Here is a 26,864-nt window from a genome sequence, read left to right as displayed (position 1 = left end):
GCATATATTTTTAGGATCAGTATTTATTTTGACCACATTATTCTATCAAAATACAGATTCATGCAATTACATTTGCTAAAATAATTATTTCTTTTTAAAATTCCTATTATATAATTTGAACTTGGTAGATAACTGCCATGTAATTTTACTTGCCAACAATGAAGCAAGCTTTCATATTAACAATTAATCAGAATTGAATGGAATCCTAAAATGTCTGTATCATTTGTCAGTAGTGTGCCTCTATCTTTGGTATGATGTAGCAAGATCAAACCCTTTTATTCTAAAAGAATGAGAGAAACAATCACAAAGCAAAGAATTCTCAATACAGATGTAGAGAGAATTTGGGCACACTGTTAGTGGTTAGAAATAAACAGAAAGTTCTGATTTAGGACAAAAGAACAGAAATAATATAAAATTTAATTTCCAATTCTTCAATGTTAACAAAGAGTAAAGGGAAATTATAGGTTTAATTTTATAATTAAAAAGATTTTAAACTTAATATTACTTTCAGATTCAAAATTTACATTGAGCATTTAAATTACCCCATGTAACACATGCAATGATTGATCTTCCAGAAATAAAGTATCTAGTATATTTGGAAAGATTTCCTTTTATATTTTTAAATGGCCTCCACTGAGCTATATTCATCTTAATTTATTTTTAAGCATTCTGATGAAAGGCTTCTTAAGAAAATGTTCACATTGTGATCACTTATAAAACTGGAGTAATGAGATATGTGGTTAATTTGCCATGTTTTTTATAGACAAATGTTAAATCTACTGCTCTTCTTCCTGTACCAAACTAAAGTAACCCATGACCTGTCCCATCAATCAGTAAATCCAAGTAGTCTTTTTTCCAGGCCACAACCAAGAAATCAAAACCATGTGGCTGTGTGTTTGTCAGAAATCCCTGCCATTCATTTACTCTGCAGGAGACCCATCAACTTTAAAACAAGTCTTCATCACCAAGATCAAATTCAATTCAAGGTCCTCACAACACCTGTTCTGAAGACTGTGTACTCACAGCTGAAACCTGTGCTCATACATTTATTTTAGGACTAAGCAACTTTAGCTGTAGAGAACTGAGAAAAAAAATATCCCACTTACTCTGCTCACTAGTCTCCTTTTGCTGACCTTGTCTGAGTTCTTTAAACCTTCAGGGTTTTAAATTACCATAATAAAATATTTTGATTTTTTCCATAGGAGGAAACCCTCCAGAGGGCACGTGAGGAAGAAGAGAAAAGGAAGGAGATCACAAGTCATTTTCAAACTACCCTGACAGATATCCAGGCACAAATAGAGCAGCAGAGTGAGCGAAATATGAAGCTCTGTCAGGAGAACACAGAGCTTGCAGAAAAACTGAAAAGCATCATTGATCAGTATGAGCTCAGAGAGGAGGTAAGAACATCAAACAGTTTAGAAGAACTGTATATATATCTGTACATATATTCTGATCTGGGTTGTAAGGTGGGGAACTTGGATAATAAGAAAGTTATGGTCAACTCAATTGATTAGTAGTTAGAATTGAATTTCTTTTGCTAGCCAAAATAAAGACAGATGATACAACAAAATACTTGGCTGAAAGTCATATAGGATTTCATCAAAACTGTAATTACTGCAAAGTTTAGGCAGTAAATAGAAAATGGTAAGCTTGGGCCCAGTCATCCATCGAAACAGTATTTATCAACCCTTTAAAAATCCTCTCAAGGGAGAAAAAAAAATATACACTCTCTTTTAAGAATCACCATGTCCTGTACATTGAGGGTCTACAGTTTACATATCACACAAGCCAAAAATAATATTAATAATTATAATATTCATTTGGTGCTTAGTTTATATCAGGAAGTGTGTTAAGTACTGTACTTTGAACATAACATGTCATTTAATTATCTCAAATTTCTTATGCACTAGAAAATAATATATTTTCTACATTTTATGTATGGAAAACAGATTAAATTCCTTCTTGTCACAAAAGCCAAGACTTTGAATTTCAGTAATTTACATTAGAAAGGCAGTAAGAATCTTTTGTTAACCCAAAATTATATTTTAATGTTTAATATGTTTTTAAGACTCAGATTTCCTCTCAAGAGTATGATAATATTCCTTTCCCCACTCCAACCAAATTTTATATCTCTGCCTTAAAATGTAACATAACATAGTCAAAATGGCTCTCTGTTAACCACATGCTAAGATTTTTTTCAAGGAAAAAAACAGCCAGTAGCATATGGTTGCAGCAATTAGGTAATCAGGAAATTCCTCAATAAGCCAAAATGCCATGCTACCATTTTATCTTATCACAAAGATTAACTCTGCTCCATAATAGAGGTTCAGGCTGAAGAAGAAGGAAAAGAATGAAGGGGAAATATCCATACTCTTCATAGAGACCATAGTTAGGAATGGTCTGGTATAATCTGTATAATCCTGGGATTGGTTCTATGTAAAGTCCAAGGCCAGAATTTCACATCTCACTGAGGTAGAATTGAAAGCTTCTCTTTATCTAGCAAGTTCAGAAATCAAAAGGTATGGAGGGCAGTAAACATCTACATATCAATTCATCTGTGACCCTTGGCCTTGCCATCCCCACCTGTGTTTGTTAGTTTTCTATTACTATAACAAATGCCTGAGATAATTATCTTATAAAGAGAAAAGTTTATAGTTTTAGAGGTTTCAGTCCATAATCAAATGACCCCATTGCTTCTGGGCCTGTGGAGAGGCAGCTCATCATCATGGTGAGGAGTGTATAGTGGAACAAAGCCACTCACTTCGAGGTTTGCCAGGAAGCAAAAGAGAGAGAAAGCAGAAGGGATGAGGTCTCACTATCCCTTCAAGAAGATGCCCCCAATGACTGGAAGACCTCCCACTAGACCCCACTTTAATTTTCTACAACTTCTCAATAGCACCAAGCTAGGCACTATAACTTTAACACATGGGTCTTTGGGGGACACTTCAGGTCCAAACTATAACACCACCAGCAACAGAGCAGAATTCAGGAGGCCTGGGCCTTACTCCCAGACCTAGGACCACATGTTGGTGTCCCACCACATTTTTACAACCCTTGAGACAAGAATGCAAGAATATGGAGAATTCGCCATGATAAACTGCACTATTATGATGTGGTTAAAGATTTTATATTCATAGAAAGAGTCAAAATTCCAACTAATATGCTGTAGCCTTTGTAGTACAGATCATTATCTTTGCTGCCTAGCATAATAAATATCATGTCAATTAGTTACCAGATTCAGAAAAATAATGTTGAGAACTTTAATCATTAACACTGCTGAACTCTGACCCCCTTACTTTTGCAGCTACCTTTGTGTAGTGTCAAATGTTGGGGGCCTTCACCACTTAACATATAAAGTTCTAAATGATGCTAGTGATTTAGTCCCCCTTTTTAAAAACAGTATAATCTAAAGAATAAGTATTCATGTGAATTATTTTTTTCTATTTTCCATTTTTAAGCACCAATAATAAACCAAGCTTTCTTTATGTACTTTATTTTTGCTCAGCATCTGGACAAAATATTTAAACACAGAGAACTGCAGCAGAAGCTGGTGGATGCAAAACTTGAGCAGGCACAAGAAATGATGAAGGAAGCAGAGGAGCAACATAAACGAGAAAAGGAATATGTACTTATCCTTTTAGTTGGTGTACATATCTGGTCTACCTTGATATCTGAGACTTTCTAGGAAAGTTGTTTTGATAATGGTCAAAGAGCTCTAGACTGATGAAGAGCCTGGGCTTCGATGGAGAACTAAATGGGTTAGCCCAGTAAGAGGCACCATACCTGCATTATTATTCACATGAACTAGTCACTCAACAAATACTCAGCAAATATTTTTCAAGTGCCTATTATCTGCTGAGCATAATATTAGGTGCTGAGATATAGCTGTGAACAAGACAGACAAGGGCCATCTCCCATCATGCAGATTAGAGTCTGACTGGGATAAGGCATGCAGTAAATAAGCAAATGAACAAGGAAGGGTAATTTCAGATAATAGTTAAGTACTATTAGGAAAATAAGGAGAAAAGGAGAGGGGTGAAAAGAGGGGGCCTACTTTAGACTGAGTTATCAGGAAGAGGCACCAGATGCTTGAGTCAAGCCCAGCCTGGTAGAAGCCACCACGTGGAATAATCTCCAGCAACAGTGTCTGCAGCATTAACAAGACCCTACTGCTGGAACCAGCCTAGCATACCCCAGAAATAGGAAAAGGTCAGGGAAGCAAGAGAATGTTGAATAAGTGGGAGAAAGGTTGGAAATGAAGTTGCAGAGATAAACAAGGGGCAAATTGTGTAGTTTTGTACAGCTTGGAAAATATATAATGGGCAAGTAGGGGGTGGTTTTAGCAAAGCAAGTGACATGGTCTGCTTTGCATCTGTAAATAATTAATTTGGCTCCTGGGTAGAAAATGAACTACAGAGGAGTAAGAAAGCATCTAAATGAGATACATGATGACTTAGATTAGGGAGGAAGCAGCCAAGACGAAGAATGGAAATGGTAAAAGTTGTTTCAATGAAAAATAAACAGTCAATGCTGCTGACCTGAAGATCATGACAGTGAGAAATGGGGAGAGTCAAAGATAACTCCATAATTTGAAGTTGAAAAACTGAATGGTGGTGTTTATTGATCTTAGTAACCCCAAGTATTCCCCAAAAGCTGTAAGATCATTCTACAGATGAGAGAATTGAATCTCAAAGAGAATATGCAACTTGTTAAGGGCACATGCTGCTAAGTGACAAAGATATGTTTCAAATTAACCTGCAGCTGTCCCAAAAAGCCCAAGTCTCTGTAACAGTGTATCATAGTCAGAGATGTTTCAAATGTATGAATTAAAGCATGTATCATTGTGGGGGAAAGAAGGAAGTTTAAGATAATTCATTTTGTTAGAATGGTAATTTTTAAATAACTTCAATTATCAAACATGACCAAAAATGATAAATTTTGAAGAACATAACCTTGTGGTCATTGGATAACTTCAAATCAGAAATCCATATTCTCTTAAGAGTGATAAGACTTCTGATCATGTAAACCCCCAGAAGGCAGGATTTAGAACAACAGCTCCAACTTCTGTTTCTTAAAATGTAATCCATGGACTACCAATATCCAAACCATGTTGGGTATTTGCTGTAGTACAGATTAGAGTCATACCCTATACTTCCTAAATCATATTCTCTGAGAAAGAATACCCCTTTCACATGTTCTCTAGGACATTTGGATGCATGTTATAAGCTCTCCAGGGACAAAGACCAAGTATATATTTCATACTGGATCATGCATGCTGTAGTGGGATACAGGATCCAGGAAAATTACTCTCAGTTTATATAAAGGAACAGTTACTGGCAACAATGCCCAGGTGGGGCGGTTCTGGAGATTCTCAAGCAGAGATTAGTAATAGTTGGAAAGGATCGTTAGAAAAGCTTCCAGAATTTGAGGGGAGGCTGAATTTTTTTGTGATTCATGCTTGAGTTAGACCCCCCCCCTTTTTTTTAAATTAAAACCACTAGTTTTTTTTTAAGAGAGAGAAAGATAGAGAGAGAAAGAGAGAGAATTTTAATATTTATTGTTTAGTTTTTGGCGGACACAACATCTTTGTTTGTATGTGGTGCTGAGGATCGAACCCGGGCTGCACGCATGCCAGGCGAGCGCGCTACCGCTTGAGCCACATCCCCAGCCCCAAACCACTAGTTTTTAATTGAAAAACAATCTATCTGGCATGTTCTTTTAGCTTTCTTAGATTTTTTACAAAGTTCAAAAAAACATGAAAGAGTTAATAAGACAGAAATTAAATTTTATATACAAATTACAGTTAAAGGATAATTTTAAAAACAATTTGACATTCTTTCCATGCATTCTTTCTTCTCACAGTTACTGAACCAGGCAGCAGAGTGGAAACTTCAGGCCAAAGTGCTGAAGGAACAAGAGACAGTGCTACAGGCTCAGGTGAAGTACATGCATTGGGTGTCCTCTCCTTGCTGGTCCCAAGAGACTGGGACCAAAGGTAGTCTGTAGAACACTTCACAAATACAGGAGACTGAGGGACAAGAGTTAGAAATGAATACCCTCTTCACATTTATTGTTTTTAGTGAAAATAAAAGTATAGGATTATGTTTATGAAAAAGAAATTCTCTGTACCAATAATGTTCAGATAAAACATTTACACAGACAAAGGATGATGGTCAAATGTTCACTCAAAGGAAGCTCATGCCCAAGTTCCCACCCATAAGTGCACATTTCTTCTCTCTTTCCTTCCCTATTATCCAAAAAAGGCAAAAAGAAAATGTGAACTTTTCAGATGCACCATTCATATCTGTCAATTCTTAAAATGTTCTCATCTTTTGATGTTATTTATAATACAAGGAAAATGAGATAAATAGAGTGGGCACTCAAGTTTCTGTACTACCAGGGGCGGCTTTGTCAGTGGTGAATGACAAGCAGTGACAAGCAAGTTAGGAGCCATTTGGATTTGCCTCATGGTGCCATTCATGTTTTGATTAGACCACTGGAATTCCTATGTCAGGCTCAAAAATAAAGCCTCCCATCACAGCTGCCTCTGGAGGAAAGCCAGGCCTATCCATCTTCCCTGTTACCTTTGGGGTTCTCCCCCTCCTGCAAATATTTCCTGTCAGTTTCCAGAACCATCCTGCTATTAGGCACAGAAGGGCTTCAGCTCTGCTGCTGGGAGAAATGCCAGATGCTAAAAGGACTATGAGATCACAGAACAAATTCAGAGGGTGAGAAAATTAGAAGCCTTACATGTTAGGCAGTATTAATTTAAGATTTGTACATGTTTATGTGCTGACTATAAAAATGCTCATTCATTATAAAAAGAAAACTTATTCATTGCATGAATAAACAAGTCTGATTAATACTTTGTCACTGTGAAAGAAAAAGAAACTTAAAATAATAAATTATACCACTTCGTAGACAAAAATACAATAATATTTTCATATCTAGTCTTTCTAAAGTGTCTTCTACATATATATCTATTTACAGAGAAGGCAATAAGGAATTGTTTTACCCAGTATGATATATTCTCTGAAATATATAAGAATGGTTTAAAATATTAATTACATACAAGTTGGGAACATCATGTTTCTGACTTTAATAGAATCCAAGGGCCCAGTGTTACAAACTTAAGATTATCCTTGAGGCAATGACAGAACCTATAAGATCACATGGTGTAGAGAGATGGCAGCAGTGGCAGGTCTCTAACCAGGAGGAAGGAAGTGTGACCTTAATGTCTAGTGATGGGGGATCCCAGAGAATAGAATCAGTACTTCTTCTCTATCACTGCCTCATTCACAGCACAGAGTATAAGAGGAACAGTGAACAATACTTGAAGCTATATATTGTTCACATCACCTATTACATGTAATCCCTACTCTTCTCTGCTAAATGAATATAAGGAGCTTTAGAAGAGTAGATTAAATTCTGGATTCTGGGTTAGAGAATGATTCATTCAACCTTGCACCAGTAGTTAGATTTTCAATGAGTAGAGTAAAAATAGATAGGTGCAATCCAAGTTTCCTAACCACACAACCACAAACTTGAAAAAGCATCCATCAGAGGTTCTAGATTTTCCATTGTCCCTCAGTCCTGGAATGAGTCCAGGCACCACAGTCAGAGTCCTGGCTCTTCTACAGAGAAGCTGCGTGACCCTATGCAACTCACCTAAACCTCTCTGGATCTAAATTTTCTTCTATGTAACATAAAGATACCATAATGAGTATGTGATCTGTAACTGAAGTCCTCTGACCTCTGAGAGCTCATTACTTTTTAGTATTTCCAAAATAACAGTACATGAAATAGCAGCTATAGACTAAAATGTAATTGGTTTAGACATCATATCAGCTCTTGCTCTGTAACTGTGGATATTTAAGTTTTTAACAGAAAAACAAATTAGTAGATATACAGATATAAGTACTTAGTAGATATAAGCAGCTTGTTATCAAATTATGTATACAAAACAGTTCAGTGACTGGTCCATAATAAGCATGATTAATTCAACTAATATTTATTAAGCATCTCTAAATGCTGATCATGGTTCTAGGTGTTGGTAACATAGTTTGTGATCAATAAGACAGATGAAAATCTCTGCCTAACCAAACTCACAATCTAGTGATAATAATGCTATAAAATGCTAATTTTTGATTAGCACATGAGCCAGTATGTTTTATCAGAGGTAGGAGTATATGTATATGGAAATATATAAGACATAGGGAGTCTTCAGTAAAAAAAAAAAAAAAAAAAAAGAACCACTCAACTGATCTCAAGACCCTGTTCAGCTCCAGTTCATGAATGTAAAGAACTTCCAGAAATGAAGAAGTATGGCCCTAGATTAAGTTAACCCTGCCTTCTAAGATGCCCAGATTCCCACAGTGCAGGCAGCCTTGTTTGTTACAAGGACTCTCTTCTGTCTTTCTCTTTTTGTCTCCAAAGCATATTAAAACTTTCAATAATTACCTAAACACCAAGAAGAAAATAAAGGCACCTAAATCACTGTGTATAATAATGTTTAAACAAGTCATCAAGAAGTATCAACATTATAATTTTTAAAATTTTTGGTGGGTGCAGTTGTACAACTGTACAGCTATAGTCTCAACTACTCAGGAAGCTGACAGGAGAATCACCTGGACTGAGGCAAGAGGATCATTTGTGGCCAGCCTGTTGGACATAGAAAGATCCCGTCTCAAAATAAATAAATCTTTTTTTTTTTAATTATAGTTGTAGATGGACAGCATACCTTTATTTTATTTGCTTATTTTTGTATGCGGTACTGAGGATTGAACCCAGTGCCTCACATGTGCTAGGCAAGTGCTGTGCCACTGAGCCACAGCTCAGCCCCTCAAAATAAACAAATCTTTAAAAACAAACTCTACCACAAATGATTCTGCATAGCACTCAAGCACTTCCTTTGGTTTTACACTCTCCTTAGAGGGGTGAGAGTACAAGAGGCCAGGGCCTTCATCCCCATTTCTAACATCTGAGCAAGAGAAATAACAAGGATGGATTATGTTGTTTTCCTAGACTAAAGTCACTTTTCAGTCATGAGACAACAGCTGGCCAGCGGGGAACATGATTCTCACTTAGGGAAGAGATGTCTGGCTTTCACTTACATAAACCAAAGCAACAGAGAAACTGTCAGAGATGATCAATGGGATACAATTGTCACTATAAATGAAGTGTTCATTTTGTCAATAAAGACAAAGGCAGAGAGTAAGTTGGCAATATCTGGCAGAACAGACACAAAATATCACCTGAGGGGGAAAGATTAGTGAGTAAATTGTTAAAAATGTATAATCATGGGCTGGGGATGTGGCTCAAGCGGTAGCGCGCTCGCCTGGCATGCGTGCGGCCCGGGTTCGATCCTTAGCACCACATACCAACAAAGATGTTGTGTCTGCCGAGAACTAAAAAATAAATATTAAAAATTCTCTCTCTCTCTCTCTCTCTCTCCTCTCTCACTCTCTCTTTAAAAAAATGTATAATCATAATCTTTAAAATTCCCTTATCTATATAGAATAAGAAAAGGGCTGGGTTGGGGTTGTAGCTCATCAACAGAGCACTTGCCTAGCATATGTGAGGCACTGGGTTCGATCCTCAGCACCACATAAATATAAAACAAATAAAATAAAAGCATTCTGTCCATCTACAACTACAAAAAAAAAAAAAAGAAAAGAAAAAGAAAAAAGGAAAAAAAAAGAGGGCACTCTGAAATTCCTCTTGTAATAGGACTTCCTCACATAGAAGATCTCACAGGTTTGGTAAGGCCATTCCTGGGTACAGTTCTATTTCCTACACTATAAAAATGTTTGTAATTACAATTCAGTGCTCAGTTAAAAGAATGTGTGAGTCCCCTGGCCCATTTAAAAGTGAAATATTGAGGCAATTATTGTTACTTCTAACTGTAGAGCAGTTTGTTTTTATTTTCTCTGGCAGGAAAAGTACTGCATATGACCTCTGGACGTCCTTTCCATGTTTTTCTGAAACCCCAGAGTGAGAGCAGGAACACCATAAATCAAACTAAACATGCATCATGTCAGTATAATAGTCAGAGGGAAAATGCTATCAGATAAGTATCTATTAAGGAAATAGAAAGTACAAATTTTTAGTTAGTATATAAGAAGATAATGCTAAAGCTCTTCACCTGAGAAATATATAATCCACAAAGGTTTTGCTACCTGTAACAAAGAGATCAAATAGGAAGAAAAGCACCATATTATAAAGACTGGTCACTGGAAGGAGGAAATGAGGAGTTATTCAATGAGTATGAGATTTCCATTTTGAAAAAAGAAGTTCTGGAGACGGGTTGTATAACAATGAGAACGTACTTAACACCACTGAACTATACATTTAAAAATGGTTAGGATGGTAAATTTTATGTTACATGTTATTTTTTTACCACAAATTATTTTTAAGAGAAAACAAAACAAAAACCATAACTAGGAGAAGCTCAGAAAGTGGTGATAAGTAAGACACTCTTCTTGGCACTTTGGGTATGTCCATCTTCATGTCACAAGCCAACACTACGAAAACACAAGATAAGGAAGGAACATCTGCCGAATTAACACACCAAAAAGAACATTCTGGATGGTTGGTTGGTTGGTTTGTTTTCCCTTAGAGCCTTTACTTTGAGACTATGGGTGGAAAAAAAGTCTTACAAGTACACATGGAAAAAGTAAGACATGATTATAGTTAAGTGAAGACAGTCTAACCAAAACTTTAATACCTGTCAGCTAATGTTAAGGGTGATGTTCTGGGTGTGTTATTTTTGACAATTGTGTCAAGGTTGTATGTAGCAGTTGGACCATGATATGCTCACTCCTGCCCTTGCCTGTCTGTAGCCTGCAATTACAGCAAGACCTGCTCAGAGTTCTCAACCATAGTTTCAGAGACTCCCATGTAGTAATATGTTGGAAAAAGGGTAGAGGAAAGTAAGAAAAATAAGTTAATAGGAGGGTATTGTCCAATAATGCAAATGAACAGACTTTGTAATAAAAGATAACCAGGATCCACTAGAATACATTGTTCTCACTATATACCACGGGATAAAGTGCAGTGTAGGTAGCCAGACCCACAAGAGCTTACCCTAGGGTATAGTGTCTCAAACTAAGAACCTGTCTGACCATTCTGGGCCTTCAAATCAAGTCAGTGGATACCAGCCACTATTTTGAAAAAATGAAACACAACTAAAGAGAATATGTCAGAGTATACTGCATGTTATAAGACTAAATATCTTATGCAAGGCATCTTCTTGGCCATAAATTCCTTTTATTTCATGGCTCTTCACTCAGTCTTCTATAATGTGTAAGCCAAGGAATCAAAATAAACAAATTTTAGTCCTGTCATAGATTCATAGGGCTAATGGATGATTTCAGAATAATGGTTGCTTGACTTATTTTTTTTAATTTGTGTCCTGTGGAAAGGATTTATTAACATTTTGTTGTTGTTTACTGCACTGAAACCTATATTACTCTAAATTATTTGGGAATAACGCATCTTAGATAAGCAATTTTCTGGACTCTAGGGGTTGTTTGACTCACACAAACACACTCCACCCAACACCACCTTCAAGACAGAATTCTCCAGTCTGCTGCCTTTGGATGTGTGTGCTCTTCCCCACTTTAAATGAAAATCTCACAGATACCACCAGCTGGTCACCTGGTGCCTTTCTTTTGGTCAACAACCTTGCCATTCTGGCCATCAAGTGCAGCCCAAGACATTTGGTGCCATTTGAGAACCTGGAGATGTTCTGGACACTCAAGAGTACCAAATTTGAAAATAAAGGCTTTGCTAACTTGAATCATCCATACTAAATCTCTCTTCACTCAAAGCATGCTATCTTAATATTGTTTTCAAAAGCAAGATTTTTAGTATTTTATTATTATCACTAACAACCAAGTATTTACACTCTTCTTCCCTGTGCTGCCCCATTCCCATCCCAAATGTAGGTCTTGAAATTAAGGGTGTAAAGATATAATAGCTCTCCTCACTATCCCTACTGTGGATCACACACTCAGGAATGCTACATGATGCTTTTGGGCAAATTAAGGGGAAAAAAATCCCTTCTTTAAGATGCATTACTTCTATTGTAGAAAAGTGGCATATAAACTTATTTGGATGGAAAGGGACATTTTTAACTGCTATTGGCTAGATATCATAGTTTTGTATATTCAGAAATATGCAAATACATAAGGACTACTGCCATTATGCAGGTTGTGGATAACTGTTAAGAAACTGCCATTTGTATATAATATTTATTTATTTATGTGTGTGTGACTATGTGTGTGTGTAAGTGTGTATATATTTATTTATTTACATATACTTATGTAAATAAAATATTATTTTATTTACATAAGTAAATATAAATAAATATATCTGAATATACAAAACTATGATGTCTAAAACAGAAATGGCAGTTTCTTTTTTTTTAAAGAGAGAGAGAGAGAGAATTTTTAAAATATTTATTTTATAGTTTTTTTTTTTTTTGGCAGACACAACATCTTTATTTGTACGTGGTGCTAAGGATCGAACCCAGGGCCACGTGCATGCCAGGCAAGCGCGCTACTGCTTGAGCCACATCCCCAGCCCAGAAATGGCAGTTTCTTAACAGTTATCCACAACCTACATAATGGCAGTAGTCCTTGTTCATGTCCCACCATATTCCTTTTTCTCTTATTTTCATTTGTCTACATTCTCCCTGCTTTAAGATCACCATCTCCACAAACACATGGCTTACAAGATAACCTGCCACAAATCTCTGATCACCTACTGACTCGACAGTTAGTCAAGCTATCTTTAAGAATGAATTTCCTTTAGGAGTACAGATGCCTCAAAAGCAGAATCTACATGTTAAACACTTCTGTACATATGATCCATGCATATGTTTGGGGCTCAATAAATGTTTGGTAGTAAAAGTTATGATATCATGAAATAGTGACAACATATTTTATTTCATTTTTCTTTAAAGAAACTCTTCAGTCATGCTCACTGACCTAGATTGATTTTGTAGTAAATAACTGAACATATGACTAATGCTGAATTGAGAATTCCTTTAAGTCATTTTTCTTCTCAAATAATGAACAATGACATGTTTTTTTATACTGTGAACATTTAAAAAGCAGCCCTGAAATAGATGCACTCTTTTCCTTGTTTACAGCTTACTCTCTACTCTGGAAGGTTTGAAGAGTTCCAGAGCACGCTTACAAAAAGCAATGAAGTGTTCGCCACTTTTAAGCAGGAAATGGATAAAGTGAGTATTATTTATCATCCATGAAATATTGACAGTTTCTATTTTGACAGGCAATTCTCCTTTGGGTTCATTTTTCTCCTGCTAAGATATTTCAGTGCATTTCATGAAGTAATGAAATGTTTATATAAGTAGGAATGAAGTTTGGGCTTTTTTGTGTGTGTTTGTGTAGTAATATCTGGGGAATTAATCTTTGTAAAAGTCCAAAAATGCTAAGATACATTTATTCTGAGGAACAATATTTCTTTTTCTTCTCTAGTATTAGCTTAAAACAAAAACAAAAACATAACAACTCAACAAAAAGACAAGCTCCAACACTATGTTGTGTGTGTGTGTGGATTAGAATGTTAGAGCAGAAAATACTATTTATTGATATTCTTAGAAGGAGAGATACGTACTATGATAGAGGAAGAGCCATGAATGAGAAGACAGAAACCTGAATTGAAATTCTAAGTCTGTTAAATTTCCTGAATTTCATTTTTCTTATAAATTGAGATGTTACATTCATTACCAACATCACGATATTGTGATGTTCAAATACATTAATGTATTTTAAAAGGTGTTTAAACTTTTTGAGAGTCTATTACAAATATAAGGTATGGTTTTAGTCAGCTTTTTCCACTGCTATGACCAAAAGACATGACAAGAACAATTTAGGGAAGGAAACATTGATTTGGTGCTCACAGTTTAGAGATCTCAATCCATAGATGGCCAACTTCATTCTTTGGGGTCTGAGGTAAGTCAGAGTATCATGGCAGAAGAGTATATTGGAAGAAAGAAACTCAGGACATGGAACCAAGAAGCAGAAAGAGTGTTTCACTCACCAAGAACAAAGTATGCAACACAAAGGCAATCCCCTAATAACCTACCTCCTCTAACTACACCATAGCTGCCTATAGTTACAACCCAGTTAATTCCTAACAAGTGCTTAATTCACTGATTAGGTTAAGACACTTATAACCCAATAAATGTACCTCAAACTTTCTTGCATTGTCTCACACATGAACTTTTGGAGGATACCTCACATTTAAACCATAACAGTTATTAATATTATTATTGGATATAATGTTTAAATCTTGGTCAAGTCAGTATTTTCCCAATATAAAATCAGTATCAGAAATGTATTTCTGACCAGGTATTGGTATTAACCATTTTTTAAGTGTAGAAAATATCCTCTTAGAAATATTTTCATGAAAATCCTTAATAAAATATTAGCACATAGTATTCAACAACATATTAAGAAGATTGGACATACATAATGACCTAGTTGGTTTTATCCCATGGTTGTAACAATGGCTTACCATACACAAATCAATAAATATAATTCACCACATAAAAAGAACTAAGGATAAAAATCACATAGTCATATCAATAGATGCAGATAAAATTCAATACTCATTTATGATAAAACCTGAAGAAACTAGGGATAGAAGGAACCAACCTCAACATCATAAAGGTTATAAACAATAAATCCAAAAGTAATATCATAGTGAATGGGAGAAAACACAAAATATTTCCTTTAAAATTCAGAACAAGAGAACTATGTCCACTCTCATCACTTTTATTCAATATAGTACTAGAAATTCTAGCCAGAGCAATTCAGGCAAGAGATCCCCATCAAAATACCTATGACAATCTTCACAGAACTAGAAAAACAGTCCTAAAATTAATTTGGAAAAATAAATGACCCAAAATAGCCAAGGCAATTATAAGCCAAAAATGCAATGTTAAAGGCAGCACAATATCTGATGTCAAATTATACTACAGATCAATAGCAACAAAATCTGCATGATAATGGCATAAAAACTGATTACACCAATGAATAGAATATAAGACAGAGACAAAACCACACATATAGTCAGCTGATCCTTGACAAAGGTGCCAGAAACATACATTGGAAAAAAGATAGCCTTTTAAACAAACAGTTCTAGGAAAACTGGTTATTTTTTCTAGATATTTATCTCTCACCCTGCACAAAAGTCAACCCCAAATGTATCTAAGACCCAGAAGTTAGATCTGAAACTGCAACTCCTATAAGAAAACATAGGGTCAACACTCTAACATACAGGCAAGGACTTTCTCAAGAGGACCCCTAAAACTCAGGAAACAGTGCCAAGAGTTAATTAATGGAATGGCATTAAATTAAAAGGTTTCTGCACAGCAAACGAAACAATTGAGAATGAGAAGAAAGAACCACAGAAATGGGAGAAAATCTTTGCTAGCTACTCTTCTGACAGAGAATGAATATCCAGAATATATAAAAAAACTAAAAAAATGTAACACCAAAAAAATCAAATGACCCAATTAATAAACGGGCAAATACACTAAACAGATACTCCTCAAAATAAGAAATCTAAATGATCAACAAATATATGAAAATATGTTCGATATCATTAGCAATTAAAGAAACGCAAATCAAAACTATACTGAGATTTCATCTTACTCTAGTTAGAATGGCATTTATCAAGAATACAAACAATAATAAATGCTGGAGAGAATATGGTGGAGAAGGAACTCTTTTATACTGTTGGTGGGACTATAAATTAGTACAACCACTATAGAAATAAGTATGGATATTCCCCAGAAGATTAGGGATGGAACCACCATACAGCCCAGCTATATCACTCCTCAGTATTTACCCTAAAGAAATAAAGTCATCATATTACAGCAATACATGTGTACTCATGTTTAGAGTAGCACAATTCACAAGAACCAAACTATGGAACCAGCATAGGTGTCTATTAATGGATGAATGGATAAAGAAAAATGTGGTACATATACACACAATGGAGTTTTATTCACCCATAAAGAAGAATGAAATTATGTCATTTGAAGGAAAATAGATGGAACTTGAGAACATTATGTTAAGCAAAATAAGTCCAACTCAGAAAGTCAAGAGTCATAATGTTTTCTTTCATATATGAAAGTCAGAGAGGAAAAAGGGAAAGAGAAGTGGGAGAGAGATCTCATGAAAAATGAAGGGAGAGCAGTAGAGAAAAGTGATAGGGGGAAGGAGGAGAGGAGGAAATATGAAAATAGTGGGAATGATATTGGCCAAGTTATATTGTTATATTATGTGCATTTATGAATATGTAACAATGAATCCCACTTTATGTCAAATTATAATGCACAAAAAATATGGAAATATTTTCATGAAATAATTATCATAAATTTAAGTTAAGTAAGCAAACTTAAGAAGGTTAATACTTGTTGTAAGTTACAAATTTCCAAATTCAGGGTTGATCTATAAATCAAATTTTTTAAATTCTAGAGTTATAAGATTCTAATAAATATTGGAACAGGAGAAACTATTTTACTTCAAAATTATATGTTTTAAAATTAGACTGAATATTAAATGAAGAGTTCTAAGAGTTTTATGGATTTTAGTGGTTGACCAGAGAATTCCCTGGAAATAAACAAACAAACAAAAGACCCCGCATTGATGTGTATATTTGCATTTCTCCATAGTCCCATATATTTCATCAAATTCTTAAATTGGTGGGGCTGGGGTTGTGGCTGGGGTGGAGCGCTCGCCTTGCACGTGAGAGACCCTGGGTTCGATCCTCAGAACCACATAAAAATGAATAGACAAAATAAAGATATTGTGTCCATGTATAACTGAAAAAAAAATTTAATATTTTAAAAATTCTTAAATTGGTTAATAACCTTAAAAGTTTAAAAACTACTAACTTGGTTAATATGAAATCAAAATTTAAAAAAAAAAAAAAAAAACATTCAAAGCTCACCTAGTTTCTCTTGGAGCCTGGACTGACAATCTGGCCCTCTGACCACCACCAATACCCAACTTTGGGCATCTTGGTCCCAAGCAGCGAGTCTTACTTATCATTAATCCAGGATATTCATGCCTGATTACAAGTCTTGTACTTCATTTTATCCCCAGAGATCCTAAAATAAGAAACAGGGAATACTCTCAGGTTCAAAAAGGACAGGTTACATTTTATTCACTCCTGTATCTACCATACCATCGCATGGCTAGGTGACCAACAGACACTTTTGGAAAGGAAGATCTCCAGACCCACCCTTCTGTTAACTCACATGAATATTACACCACTCCTTTGAGTTTCAGTTTCCCCATTTATAAAGTAAGTTTGAAATTAGAAACTTCCTCATGAGACTGTTTCAAGGATAAAATGAATAACATGCAATTACATTTTGTGAATCCTTCCTCATGCTACCAACATAACTATGGAGAAAATGGAAAGGAGTTTTTCTGTGTGGCAACTTCTCAAATGTGCCTATTTATTATCAATATTTTGATAGCTAAAAGTAATGCCAACTTTCTCACTATGATAGTCTTCTATTCATTAAAATAAGTGATCTAAATTGCAAGCTATTTCAGGGATCTCAGTAAAGATATTTTTATTTTAAATGAAAGAAAAAGCAACAACAAAACAATGTGCCCTAAGTAGTTTCCTTTTTTTCTGAATTGGTTCTGGTGCAAATATGTTTGCTCACTACTGACCTAAAGCACTCAGAAATAAATCATGACTCTTCCACAATCTTCATTCTTGACATCAAACATTTGTTTGCTTCAGCAGCTGGTATCAAAAGAACTGCTCCTAATGTAATATACGGAACTAATAGCTTCCTTATACATTAACTCTTCAGGATTTGACACTAAAACACTCTAATTTCTGTAGACAACCAAGAAAATGAAAAAGCTGGAAAAGGACACAGCCACGTGGAAAGCCCGATTTGAGAACTGTAACAAAGCCCTATTGGACATGATTGAAGAGGTGAGCAGGTTTTTCTCTTAGCTTTTATCACCTCCAACTTCGAAGATATTCATCTTAGAATATAATTATAGCTTAACAATACAAATTATTATGTTTTAATAAAGAGCTAAATTTTGGGGGGATGTAACATGTAAAACTGTAATAAAAATAATAAAGGCAAAGATCATTTAGGAGCCAGTCCTGAATCAAAAAACAAAAAAAAAAAAAAAAAGGTTTATACCTTAAGTCACACATTTATTGATTCAAAAGCTTTCCCCAGATCAGCATCATGCCTGCTAGACTGTGAGTAACTTAAAGTGGGATGAGTGTCTTATTTGCTTTTGTATTTCCCCAGTACCTGCACATAACAGGTATAGATGAATTAATTGATTTGAGAAGACAGTGGGGTTCAAGCACCCTGAATGTGCCATTTTAAACAGATATGGAGAAGTATTTTTTTAATTCCTCCAACAGGCATTTAAATCTTGATATTATGCCAGCATCTGAGCAGGTTTTTCAACTTTAAAGGTAAAAGATACATGGACCCAAACCTGACAAGCAGAGCTTACAGGTGAAACTTTCTCCATGTTAACAATTTAAAAACCATCTTCAAGGTACAGAGTAGCTCAAAGACAGGATTAAGGAGTTAGTTATTAGGAACATGTTCCTACAAACATGCCACCATTTCTAGAGAAAGGAAAAATTGAATAGTTTAAGCAGTCAGCATCATGAATTAGCGTGTGGTGAGTTTCTATGGTTATATTACTGTTCTAACAATTCATCACAAATTGGAACCAATTCCAAAGATTTATGTTTATTATTCATCAACATAAATCCAATGGTTGCCAGGATTAGACTATAGCAGTTTATCTATAGAATAGATAAGACACCCCTGAGGGCGAAATCCCAATTGATCTCATTCATTTCACCACAGGCTTTGGCTTACACTTTCTAAGTCTCAAAAGCAGAAAATTTATCTATTTTAAGATCTGAGAGGCTCTGGACTACAGTAGAAACAAGGCTTGCCATCTTTCTTTCCCAAAGAACAGTCCATCGTGGTTAAAATTCTACCAGTGTCTAGCTCATAATGCAAAAAATAGTGAAGACTCTGAACCAGTGTCTGTTCAGCCATCACTCTATGGCCAGGGCCCAAGGCCTAGTGGATACTAATTCCAGGCCAAATGGGTTTGTTGTTTCCGGAGAGCCTGTGGAAATTTTGCTTTTCATGTCGTATTGTGTGTTTGTGTGCGTGTTTTCAAATCACAGAAAGCACTGAGAGCTAAGGAATATGAGTGTTTCGTGATGAAAATCGGGAGACTGGAGAATCTCTGTCGCGCTTTACAAGAAGAGAGAAACGAACTCTATAAAAAAATCAGAGAAGCCAAAGTGTCTGAACAGGAGGACAAAAGTCAGCATAGTTCCGACGAAGAGCCAGAGGCAAATGTCTCTGTGGATCGAGAGATAGATGCAGAGGAGGCCAACAGTGTTCAAAACGCTGTGGCAAACCTGGCTGCAGCCTTCCAGGTAATTCAGCATCCGGAGTCCAGCCTCCAGCAGTCGGAGGCATTGCCCTCAGCACTGGGCGGGCCTTGGGGCAGCGGTGGCTCCGCCCCCCTGGAGCTGGAAGCGCTCCCTCCGCTCCTTCTCGGGGGTTCAACTGACCCGCGGCCTCCTCCAGTCCCTCAGGCTGAGGCCCAAGGTGGTGAGGAGGCAAAGCCTGCCCCTGAGGTCAGTAATCCCTTGACCCAGGCGGGAGCAGAACCCCGAGCTCAGAGTCTCCCCGAGGAGCCTCAGGCTGCTGAGATGACCCGGAAATCAGGGGTCGGAGCTTCCGGTCAGGCCTCACAGGCCGCATCCGAGGCCTCCCCGCGCGGGGTGGAAGCAGAGGGTTCCGCTCCACCACCTCCAGCCAAGGTGCAAGCTCCAGCAGGGCCGCCTGGGTGTGAGCCCAGCGAGCAGCCCCTGCCTGCAGCCTCAGAGGAGCTGGGCCCCGGGGCCCCGGCCCGACTCCAGCTGCCCACGGTGGCCGACACCAACCTGGAACCAGTAAACTGAGCCTCATCGGCCCTCGGAAGCCTTTCTTTCCGACCTTACATCTTCACCATATCCCACTGTCTCTGAAAGAGGCATTAAGGGTTAGAGATGGCAAACGGAGCACAGTTACGATCAAGACATTTTAATATGCAGAACACATTCAGCCTTTGCTGTTTGTTCTCAATTTATTACTGATGTGGAGCTTTTCTATTTAATACTGAGTGTTAATTTTTCCCAAATGGCAGCAAAACATACCATTAGTAAATTTATAGTTTCCCTATTAAGATGGTACATAATTCAATTTTTGAGTGAACAGGAAGATTTGGTGTTTAAAGACTCCCACTACAAGATCTAAATATTGACAATGTGAGGTTATATTTATTTCTACGTATAGTGCAAATTCCTTAGTACTTAGTGGATGTCCAGGTTCCATTTAAACTGTGTACATAAAGTATACATATATTCATATATAAATGTGTGACTATATACATATGTGTACATATATACACATCTGTATATTTTATATAAATGTATATGTTACACATGTATTTCACCCCTTATGGATTTCCCCCTATGCAAATTATGTAGATGCTAATCAAAAAATTCTCTTATTTGCACTTGGGACTACAGTAGATTCAGAACATAGATATTTAGGTCATCATTACTGTTGGTCAAAAACAACTAGTCCTATGTTAGATCCGTAAGTTCAACCAACTGATCAAATGACAGAATAGCGGTTGTGCAGAGTGCATTGACTCAAAGATGATCACAAGAGACCCCAACACCAAACGGAAAGAATCACAACTGTGGGTGATTCATCTCTCCCAGCTGCTTCTCCTAGAATCCTCAGCCAGCTGCCTCACCCTCCTGCAACACACACACACACCAGGTGGGGAGGCAACCCTCTCCTGACTAACTGCAAGAAAAGGGTTGGAAGTGGGAAAAGGAGCTAGGAATGAGGGATGATGTTATCTCAGACTGAGGAGAGACTGCCCTGGTCCTTTTCCCCACTACTGTCTCAAGACAGAATATTCCCTTCTTGGCTGTCTCAGACCCATTGTATATTTTCAAAGCATCTGTTCCTTCCTTCTAATTCCCTCTATTGTAGCAGAAAATTCTGCCTAGCCTTCATCTCAACCAATGCTAAATGAAACTATTATTTTTCTAAGACAAAAATCCACACAGGATTTCTAAATATGAGTGATGAGGCTTAAGAGCCAATGCATTTTCTGCTTTGAAGGGTTTTCAGCAACAATGAAGTAAGAAAGAAGAAAGGGAGGGAGGAAGAAGGAAGAGAAGGAAAGGGGGAGACTTCAGGGAGGAAAGAAAGATGTCTAACCCATTCCTACCTTCAGAGTTAAACTCAAGAGGAAAAATGGATAAAAACAGGATTCTCTACTACTCATCCAGGAACTCATTCTTCACTATCACATATGGCTGTTTGCCAAAGCCCACAAAGAGCTTGTAAGCTGCAGCCATATGTTACAAGAATTGTAAACTGCATAAAAAATTGTTTGAAGTAGGCAGTGAGGGTAATAACAGAAATGCTAATCAGGGATAGAAAAATCAGGAGAAAAGCATGTTGCTATTTGAGAACCCATGTGCTTTTAAAGGCTTAGAATATTAAAACCACAGGGGTATCCAGCCAAATTCAACATTACTAGAAATTAAACATGCATTTAATTCAGAGCCAAATATTCACCATAACAATCCAGGAGGGTCTTTCCTTTCCATCTGCTTACAGAGACTGAACTTCTAAGAACAGAGTAAGATCAGATAGTTAAAGAAAAATATCAGTCTGAATGTTTAGCAAAAGAAATAGACAGATGTGCCAAAATCATCAAATATTCTAAAACATCCTAAGTTCATTATTTTCATCCAAAAGGTTTTCATAATAACATATTACTCGCTATTGTGTATATCTCAAGCAGAGTTTCAAATATAATAACTTGCTGGAAATATGTAATGCTTAATATAGGCTTTTGGAGAATTATTTTAATATTCAAAGAATGTCTTATTATAGATCTTTGTGTTACAATTTGGTCTTACTAATCATAACAATAATTCATAAGATATGAAAGCAGAATATATTCCTATTCTTTATTAACTTAATGTAACTATTTTTAGAAATGTGTATCTACTTTCTAGACATGCAAGAGTCATTGGTGTTTTCTAAATTAAATTGCATAATTTATATGTGTATTAAAAATGTATTTCTCTTCCCAAATTTTCTAGTGGTGATTTTTTTTAATTTTCATTGTTTTTTTTTCTTTTTGTTATTTCTATGTTTTGACAAAATCTCACAAAAATTATGCTTTGAACCTATTCTTGGTTGAGTTTGGGGTCTCTGAGTAAAATTCCTGAAACATTTTACTTTGAAAACATAGGGAGGGGGAAGTGACATACTCACACATGTTGAGAGAGAGAGTCAAATAAACCTCTATTCTTTATAAATTATTCAGTCTCAGGTGTTTTATTATAGACACATAAAACTAACTAAAACATTTGTTAATGAGAGAACAAAAACCAGATTCCTTTGCCTGGTCAGCCAGCTGATGGGGGACAATTTTCAAGTGGCCAATGTGTTTTTCTTCAGAACCATTCTTCCCATGAGACCATGTTTCCACAGTTTCTCTGCCATGTGTCCTCTCAGAAATACTCTTGAAAAGAAAGGGAGAGAGTATAGATGTTGACTCTTTTTTCTTCTCTCTGATTCTCCTGACTGCTCCAAAAATTTTTTTCTAACAAGACCAAAAGAGACCCAGATGTTCTGCCTTTTGATTACTTTCTTCCTCTCAGCCCATATTGATCTAGAATGGACTTCCTGATCCCAGAATTTCCTGACTGCTTTGAGGATTGGTTAGCAAGAACAAGGGTGAAGTTGAACTAGCTCTTATAGATACACATTTTTTAATAGCCCCCCTGTTTTATGTGTTTATTGCAAAACTGCTTTTCAATAAGACTAACAAGGAAAAGAAGAGAGATTGCTTCAGGAAAATCTACTCAACCCTTTCCTTTGTAACCAGTAGTTAATCATAGTATTTAGGAAAAACAAAATAAAGTATAAAAAATTTTGTGAAGGAAGATCCAAAATAAGAATTATGCCTCTGGCCTTTAAAGTTTGTTCCCATAATAAAATGGCAAGGTGTAGCGAGCCATCCATGGGCTGTGTGTGCAATACTTTTGAACCTAAAAATTAAGGTTATCATTAGATCAACTGTGAGGACACTCCATTAGAATAGAAGCTTTTTGTGCTGGTAATGAAGATTTTTCTTAACTGTATTATGTTAGGCATCTTATTTAATACCTAAAGTTAATTCTCGGTGGTGTCCTATGATAGAAATTTTACAAGTGCTACTTGCTGTTGTATGTGCATGTGAATGTACATACATATGCACACACATACAAATATACATGTTTAAAATCTGACCTAGGTATACCTATGTTTCTGTATTTTGAAAATATCATGGTATTATCTTTCCTGCCAAAGACAAATGACAAATACAATAATTTCCTGTATGACTAAGGATATTTGTCAGAAACATTTAACTAGCAAAATAAATCTGGAAATTCATTGATCCATAGCACAGAAATTACTCACAAAAGCTGTTTCACTTTACCAAAAAATAAAAGGGATAATCACTTCAACAGCACAATCAAGCTGGGCTAAATCTAAAAGCAGTCCCTCTTCATGCTGAGTGTCAGAGCCCAAGATTTCTGTTAATGCCAACAATTATCCCACTTTAATTTTGAAGTATTTTAAAGTCGTATAATATTGAATCATTTCATGTCATAAATAAAACATACCTACATATAAAACTCATTATCTCAGAACTAATAGTCAGTTGATAACATTTTATGTCAAATAACACAAACCCTGGCTGAGGTTGTGGCTCAGTGGTAGAGTAGTTGCCTAGCACGTGTGAGGCATTGAGTTCAATCCTCAGCACTGCCTAAAAATAAATAAATAAAATAAAGGCATTGTGTCCAACTATAACTAAAAAATATAAAAAATAAAAAACACAAAACCACCATAGAAGCCAAGCAAGAAGACAGAATGTTAAGGAAAGAAAGAGGGAGAGAGATGGGAGTGGGGGAGGAGACTTTTGATCTGGTAAGGAACAATTAAAAGATAAAACCTTAAGACTATTAAGAACAATAAAAGAAAGAGGCACACACATGAGTGGACCCTTTTGTGAAAGCAGACTGGCACTAAAGAACAAGAGCTGTAATAACATCAACATGCTTCAGCATCCTATCTCCCTAGCTGGGGGATTGTTACAAACACATTTGTTCAGTGTTGCTGCTTTATTGATTTCTTCTTGTTTGCCTTTTTAAAAAATAATCAATGCATTCTTTTCAGTATAAAAATAAAATAACATTATAAAACAGTAAGAGAGAAAAGAGAAAAATTACCCACAATTTCATCGCCCTATTTTAACCACTGTGAGTATTCACTATATCATAATGTATTTTAAATTATTTAAATGTCTTTTTTACTTTAACATCATGTTTGCCTTTTAGGCAGGGCATGGTAGTTCAAGTGAGAGTAATAGCTATTAATCGTTACCATATTTGAGTGTTAACACTGTCTATTCAAATTTCATACCCTTTGCCACATACACAGAGCACATTACATTATTTATAGAAAACATATGACTATGTAAATAAATGCACAGCATTCATATATATTATTTGAAAATGGCATGTCATTCACTGACCTTAAATACTACACATAAACAGGTTTCCATGTGAACCTAACAGACATGGGATAGAGGGAAATGTCTAAACCTAACACAGCTCAAAAAATGAAAATTAAGGAGCTGAGATTGGGGCTCAGTGGAAGAGCACTGGCCTAGCATGTGTGAGGCACTGGGTTCAAGCCTCAGCACCACATAAAGATAAATGAATAAAGATATTGTCCATCTACAACTAAAAATTTTTTTAAAAAAATAAAGATACTTTTTAAAAAATAAAAATTAAAAAGTCAACTCTAGAAAAATACAAATTCAATAAATAAGAAAACAACAGACAAAAAAACCAAACTCCTGTTTATGAAATGGCAAGAAGGATCACACCATAAGACTGCATTAGCTAAATAAAGATCAAAGTTTTAAAACAAATCTAAGCTCTTAAAATTAATGAGATAGTTTGTGGTTCTGTTGCTCTAGGGAAGTGATGTCACTGGCATTATGGACATTATATCTGTTAACTAAAGCAAGGCTAAAAACCATTGTCAACATGAGATTTCTCTGATGTATCTACCAGGCAGATTTAACAAGCCCTAGAATTTCAGAGATCCCATACACTAAGAAAATTTTAAATTCAGAGTTTAAATGTATAGAAATAATAGAAAAGAGATTTTCTATGACACCTAAAGTCATTAGACTAAATTCATATTAGCTGGGAATGCATTTGGTGTGATATCATAAACCGGATTATTACGACTACAGTAATTACTCTATTCAAACCAGTACAATTCCTAATGATCAAACTATTGTAAAGTTCTAAGAACCCATGTTCAATTCATTTTCTTAACATTTTTATCGAAGAATTATTCCTGTAATAAAATTATCCAAATCTAATCCAAGATAGAACCAGATCAAGAATCAGACTATCGAATCCCTAGTTGTTGGCCTACTGCCAACTAGCAAGGTGAATTTGGAGAAATTACTAACATTTCTGGGCCTCAGTCCATTTATCTAAAAACATGAAGTCCTCGGACTAGATGATATCTGAGGATTTGGGTGTCTCTGATTAAATCCTCAAGAGTATGAATTTATGTAGGGTTTTCTACTCTTCAGGGAGGGTTTTATTCTCAGAGAACTAGGGCACTTCTATTACAAGTCAGGCAAAGGAGAGGAGAAAAAGAAATTACCCAAATAAAAGGATGGATGAAATATTTATTCCGAATATATTGAGCTCCTCCTATGTGTGAGGTGCAGTCCTGGGGATGACAGTGATAAGTAATAAGGCTAACAGTTTTAGGACCACCCAGGCCTCAAACTCTAGCTGCACCTTTTTGTATGACTCAGGCTTGAGGACTTCCAAGACCTGCACTGGGAATTTGCTTCCAAAGAAAGGGGCTGGAAGATACTGCACTGTCCCACTTAACCCTTCAGTTAAGCAACTGAAAAACAGGAAAAAGACCTCTAGGTCATTTTTTAGTACAAATACTCAGATTTCCAAGTGGGATAGTTTTGAAGCTTTATGGAAAATAAGCATTCTATGAAATATGTGTGGTTATTTCTGTGAGACTATATGTGTGAGTACATACATATATATGTGAGTACATACTTGTGTGAGGGTATGTGTATGTGTGTATATGTGTATATGTGTCAGTATACATGTGCGGTTTTGTGTGCGTGTGTTATATGCATGTAGTTCTGAGTGAATGTTTATGATTGTACATGACTGCACTGATGTGAGCTTATGTAAGTGCATGTAGTTGTATGGCAGTTGACAGTGTGTATGAAAAGCTAAGACTGCAGATGTGATTTTAGTCATGAGACTAACTGCTTTTTCATAGGTTCACATCTTACTGCAGACTTTTGTTTGTTCAACTAATCCTCCTTTGCTTACAGTGTCACAGAGCTCACTTTTTTTGGCTGACAATCTGCCTTCTGAACAAACAGGCAGGTGGGTGAAGCTGCAAGTGTAGTGGCAGCTGCTCGTGAAATAATTGCACATACCGCCAGCCCAAGGTGACAGTCACCACTGACTCACGACTCCCATTCCTAGGAAGAGGATGAGCACATCCCCTTGCGAAATTTTCTGTGCCATCTCTTGCAGAGACCAGCCACAGATAGAGCAAGGAGCACAAGGCTTACTGAATTCTGGTCTTAAGT

General features: G+C 36.2%; 1 protein-coding gene across 1 annotated transcript in view; it reads left to right on the top strand.

Annotated features, from left to right (window-relative positions):
* The window catches only part of TXLNB (taxilin beta), a 45,207-nt gene extending 22,734 nt beyond the window's left edge, over nt 1-22,473 (top strand). The window contains exons 5-10 of the mRNA XM_081293785.1: nt 1,203-1,397; nt 3,506-3,625; nt 5,863-5,937; nt 13,157-13,249; nt 17,908-18,003; nt 19,249-22,473. Of these exons, the coding sequence (XP_081149911.1) occupies nt 1,203-1,397; nt 3,506-3,625; nt 5,863-5,937; nt 13,157-13,249; nt 17,908-18,003; nt 19,249-20,037 (1,368 nt within the window). The 3' untranslated portion in view covers nt 20,038-22,473. The remainder of the gene's footprint in view (nt 1-1,202; nt 1,398-3,505; nt 3,626-5,862; nt 5,938-13,156; nt 13,250-17,907; nt 18,004-19,248) is intronic.
* Nucleotides 22,474-26,864: the final 4,391 nt, after the last annotated feature.

Source organism: Spermophilus citellus, assembly GCF_964194105.1.
Source record: "Spermophilus citellus genome assembly, chromosome: 5".
NCBI lineage: Eukaryota > Metazoa > Chordata > Mammalia > Rodentia > Sciuridae > Spermophilus > Spermophilus citellus.
This window is presented reverse-complemented; position numbering and strand designations above follow the sequence as displayed.